This window comes from Chrysoperla carnea, chromosome 1, assembly GCF_905475395.1.
Source record: "Chrysoperla carnea chromosome 1, inChrCarn1.1, whole genome shotgun sequence".
Classification (NCBI taxonomy): Eukaryota; Metazoa; Arthropoda; class Insecta; order Neuroptera; family Chrysopidae; genus Chrysoperla; species Chrysoperla carnea.
In genome coordinates this window covers 104,154,339-104,159,772 of record NC_058337.1, presented here as the reverse complement: position 1 = coordinate 104,159,772, position 5,434 = coordinate 104,154,339, and the positions used below count along the sequence as shown (strand labels likewise).

The window sequence follows — 5,434 nt, the reverse complement described above, 5'->3', positions numbered from 1 at the left end:
TATCTGCCAATTTAAGTTAACTATCAAATTAATTTATTTTGAAAAAAAATTTCAAATTGTGTCAAATTATAAGTTAAGATTAAACAAAAAAACCTGATAAATTTATTAGATAGAATTTAAAAATAAAATAACGGTAGAACCTCTTTGAAGACATTAAAGAATCTCAACATATTTGAATTTTATTTCTTGTATACGAATTTAAGTTTTTAAGAGGTTTTACTCAACTTTTTTTGTGTTCTGTATATTTTGAGTTATAGGGACCATTTTAATTAAAAAAAAAAAAAACGTTTTGTGTTCCGTGATTCATTTTTGAAATATAACTTTCAAATAAAAATTCAAATTTGTATATTTTTTCTTTCGTATTATTTTTTTTTTGTAATTTTAGAATGACTTTTTTATTTTAGAATTTTTAATTGAAAGTTATATCACATTTTGATTTTTATTTAAAAAAAAAAACGGTAATGAAAACTTACCTTTGAGAACTCACAATTACTAATTATTCTTTTTATTTTTGATGTGAAATGATTATGTATGATAGAGAATGGTATTTATTTATTTTCGAAATTGAATTTTTTATCGCCAGTGAAAATTTTAATTTTGAAAGAAATATTGATTGTGTATTAGAGTTTATTTTCTTTTTTTTTTGTCTAATAGTCATTTTTTTTAAAAATGAAGTTAGTTATTAGTCTACTAACTTTCAAAATATAGAAATAATTATTAACTATTAATTAAATAATTAATATATATATATTTGTATAAAATATTTTTTTCTAATCGCCAGTAGGAAAAAGTATTTATATTTTTTATTATATATGATTTATATAATGTATTATTATTTAACAAGACAAACACCTATTATTATTTTTACCAACTTGTTATTTTTTTTATGAATTAATAAATTGTATTCAAATAATAATTTACTTGTTTTTATTTAAATATTTTCCCTTTTTTCGTATTTTGATCATTTTTTTTTTTAATTTTGTAATTGCATCGAAGCACGGTTCTGTCTATTTCTATAAAATAATTAATTTTCCGAATTATTCTATTTAAAGTTGAAAAATTGTATTATATCTGTTTTTCTTGAAAATTTCCATAAAAATTTTTTTTTAATTTTTATAGGTATTATGTATTTCCAAAAATTAAAGAAAAAACAAAATTAAAAATATGCCACTTGGAAGAGAATTTAGTTATTAAAGAAAAAGCTCTCCTTTTCGAGCTCATACCTAAGTTTCGAATGGCAAATTCGATCGAAAATCAAATGTTGTCATTTTCGGATTCAACAAAGTTGAAAGTCAAATCTTTTAGAGATTAACTATTTTTTGATTCTAGTGTATAAAAAAATTTGTAAAACTAACTTAGAAGCAAGCTAGTTTTTCAAACTGAACTTTTAGTTAGCATGAAAATCTGGGTCATTTTTCTATTATTTATGACAATTAGCTATGACGGAAATTGCTCCAGACTATTGCCTATCATATACAATTAAACGCGACCTCATAAGAACTAAAACATAAAGTCTAATGGTCAAATAGACTCGATTTTTAATTTTTAGGGCCAAAATTACAGTAGAAAATAATGTTTATCCAAATCGAATAAGTACTTAAATTTATCCTTTTGAAAAACTCGAGAAAATCACAAAAAAGTTGTTGTTCTTTAAGTTGGGTAATTTGTGCTATAATATACAAAAGTCGTATTAAGTAATACAACACACGCAGCGCAAGGTAGGGGGGGGGTGTTACGCCAGGTTTTGGGAAAATAAATAATACAAGATCGTGTGATAATTAGAATACAAGATCGTGTAAGAAAGAGGTAATTTGATAAAGTAAATTGGTAAGTTCTGAGAATAACTAAAGTAAAATATTTATAAATAGTTATTTATTTCATTAAAAAAGTGTTACTGTTTCCAGTGTTAATCTTAACAATAAAGTATAAAAAATACGTAAAAATTACAATTAAAAAATAACTTTAAAGCTTTTTAATACAGTGGATTGTTCGATCAAAATTAAAGACATTATAAAATGTTAATTATTTGAACAATATTAAAGGCAGTATAAAATGTTCAATATTTGAACATAAAGAAAGTATCAAATATTGATCATTTGAACAAAATTAAAAGCAGTATAAAATGATAATTATTTGAACAAATTAAAGGTGTTTTGAAATATTTATTAATAGGGAATATTCATGTATTTTTTTTTTTGTATTTTTAATTCATAGTTTACACCGTTATAACAAAGTAAAAATATAAATACTGTTTAAAAATGCTGTATATAAGTGTAAAAAAATATTTAAAATACATTATAATTTTGAGATATTTAAACGCAGTTTTTTGGCGCTCTGTATTGATGACGTATAAGTACGTGAACTGTCAAATTTTGACAGTTCAATGTATAAATTACACTTTCAAAAAATGAATTTACAACATAGAATTTACACTCATTATTATTAAGTTTTCTAATAAAAAGCCGTAGAATAGTAAAATTTAATGAAATACCATATAAAATGTAAGTAATTAATATCATACAGTATGTCAACAAATTTGACAAGCCCGTACTTTGATGTCACGTCCGTATAAAAATTTGAATTTCCATTTTAGAAATTATTAAATGCCCTCACTGAATTTGTACTTTTATTAATTAATTTTAAGTAATTAAAAATATATTAATTACTAAAATAATGGTTTAGTTGAAATATCCAGTCATTAAAGTTACGGAAGAAAAATATTTGAATCAAATGTAAATTTCATGAATATTCCCTATCATTTGAACAGAAAGCAATAAAGACAATAAAAATCCATTCTGAATAAAATATCCATTCAAATGTAAAATAAAAAGCAATTTTTGAATTTTTTATAAAGTTATTTATTGACTACAATTGTTTTGAGATCACAATCTCTTCTTTATGACAAAAGTATAATTAGATTTATAATTTTACCATGAAGAAGAGATTGTGATCTCGAAACAACTATCGCTAATAAATGGATTTTCGTCAAGTATCGACCCAATCGATATATATTGCAAAAAATATTTATTCATTTATCAGCATTATGAACTTTCATATGCGTTTTTAGCACAGATTTAGTACCAAAACTCTTTTTACAAATAACACATTGAAACGGACGTTCACCCGTATGTGTTCGCATATGATTTGCAAGTATATTTTTTGTATGAAAGGCACGGGAACATAAAGAACAAGAAAATGGTCTCACATCCAAGTGGGCTGCATTTATATGACTCTTAAGTGCTTTTGGCGTTTTATACTTATTTTTACATTGATCACATTGATATGGTTTCTCACCAGTATGGGAACGTAGATGTCGTATTAATTCCGCTGGAGATGCTACACCTTGCCCACAAATACTACATAAATGTTTATAAACACGTTCTTCGTGTTCATGTACCCGACGTATATGTTGAGCTAATGACTGTTGATGATAAAATTGTTTGGAACATTGTTCGCATGATATTATTGATCGTTCGGTGTGAATTTTTAGATGTTGATTTAAATTTAATTTTACGACTGACTTTCCACAAACATGACACGCAACATATTTCTGTGCATTTGAGTGCATATGAACTATGTGTTGTTTTAAAATAAAGTTACGTTTAAAATATTTATTACAGTGCGTACATTGAAAAGGTTTTTCCGTGGAATGAGCTATTTTATGACTTTCTAAATGATTTTTTTGTATGAAAGTTTTATCACATAGATCACATGAATACTTCTTTTCAATATGAGATTTTTCATGTAGGTTTAAATGTAAAGGGTGAAAACAAATGATATCGCATTTACTACATTTTTCACCTTTAGAATTATGAACACGTTTCATGTGTAAGCCCAAATGCCATATTCTGAGAAAACGATTTCCACATAGTTCACAGACATGCCTAGGTGTGTTTCGTTTACTTGGTTTTTCTTGCGTGGCTTCATTGATTTTATTTTCACAGTCAGAAATTTCTTGAGAGTAACTTAATTCGTTTTCATCTTCATAATCATTTTCTGGTAATAATCCAGACTTGTCGTCCTCATTTTCAATCTTAATAGATTTGTGGTGTATAGCTATTTCTCGTAAATCACCATCAATTTTTTCGCAGAGTTGTCTAAAATTTGTGAAACTTTGTAGTGTACCAAAACAAGAATTACAGACGTGTTTTGGTAAATCATCGTTTTCATCTATCTAATAAACAAATTTTAATAAGTAAAATAAATCGCATGTTAAATGCTAGTGTTATGACTTACATGTACAGAAGTGCATGTAGTTAACATATCAGCTATATGATTCTCCAATATTTCAAACATTATTTCATCTTTTTTTACACAAATTCGGCATATTTTATCAAAATCTGTAAACTTTACAAGTGATAAATCAATAGACATATCGAAAATACACGTGAAGGGTTATTAACTCTCCAGATTTAATCCGGAAACCCCCAAAATTGTGCAATTTCTCCCGCCCTCTAATTTCATACTTACGTGAATTCATTTTGGGAGCTTGCAGCGCTCATCAGTGTTGCCAATCCTACGATATTTACTGATTTTGTGCCTGATAAGCTAACGTAACATGAAGGTTATAGGCTATCTTTATAACCTTCATGTAACGTAATTTGGCCCCCATAAATTTTTTTTTCGGGTTAATTTAAATCTTTTTTAATTCATTGTTCGTCGTTTGTTCTTCATTATTTGATCATTAAAATTATTGGTATTTATTCGATCGTTGTTTATTTATTATTTATTAAACAATTATTTGTCATTAAGCTAGCCCCCCCCCCCCCATACTATTGATTTCCACTTTTACTTCCTTAATCAATGTATTTTAAGGAATTATTGACTGTTCGTTTATTATTAACAATTGTTGGGTTATAAATATTTCAATTAATTGGGGTAATTTTAGCAAAAACTTTAATAAGAAAAGAAGAATCTCTGTTAATTTCTTTCATGAAAATGTACAATATGATTTTTCATGAAAATTTAAACATTTTTTTTTGTTATAAATAAATAAAAATCGTTATATATTTTAAATTTTGTTTGATTTTTTAAATTTTCTACCCTATTTTTTCTTTCAGAACAAAATTATCAATTAATTAATTATTTAGTAAAGTTAAGTATTAAGTTAGTTATATGGATATATAGATAAGCCTGATGGTTGTGTGGGTATAGCTCTTGCTAAGAAACCAAGGTACGCTGGTTCGTATCCTGGTGTGGTTACCATTTTTATTTTTAAATTAAATGAATTTTTTCTGGTGTTAAAAATTTTCCACTCTTTTTATAGTTTAAACTATCTATATAACCCGCCCTGTGTCTATAACTAACGTCAGTAATACATATGTCATAAATCACTATTCTGCCAGGGGGTGGGCATTTAAATAATCATAAATATGTTTCACTCTTTAAAATCATGTTTTCCTGTTACAAAATATTAAAAAATATGTACAAAAAT

At 25.7% G+C, this 5,434-nt stretch overlaps 1 protein-coding gene across 1 annotated transcript; it reads right to left on the bottom strand.

Annotated features, from left to right (window-relative positions):
* Positions 1-2,978: 2,978 nt before the first annotated feature.
* On the bottom strand, positions 2,979-4,442 carry LOC123305551 (oocyte zinc finger protein XlCOF6.1-like). The gene is made up of 2 exons (XM_044887305.1): positions 4,237-4,442; positions 2,979-4,174 (listed from the first exon to the last, which is right to left on the bottom strand). Exons 1-2 carry the CDS (start codon positions 4,372-4,374, stop codon positions 3,029-3,031), a joined length of 1,284 nt encoding a protein of 427 aa, XP_044743240.1. The 5' UTR covers positions 4,375-4,442; the 3' UTR covers positions 2,979-3,028.
* Between the last annotated feature and the right edge of the window lie 992 nt (positions 4,443-5,434).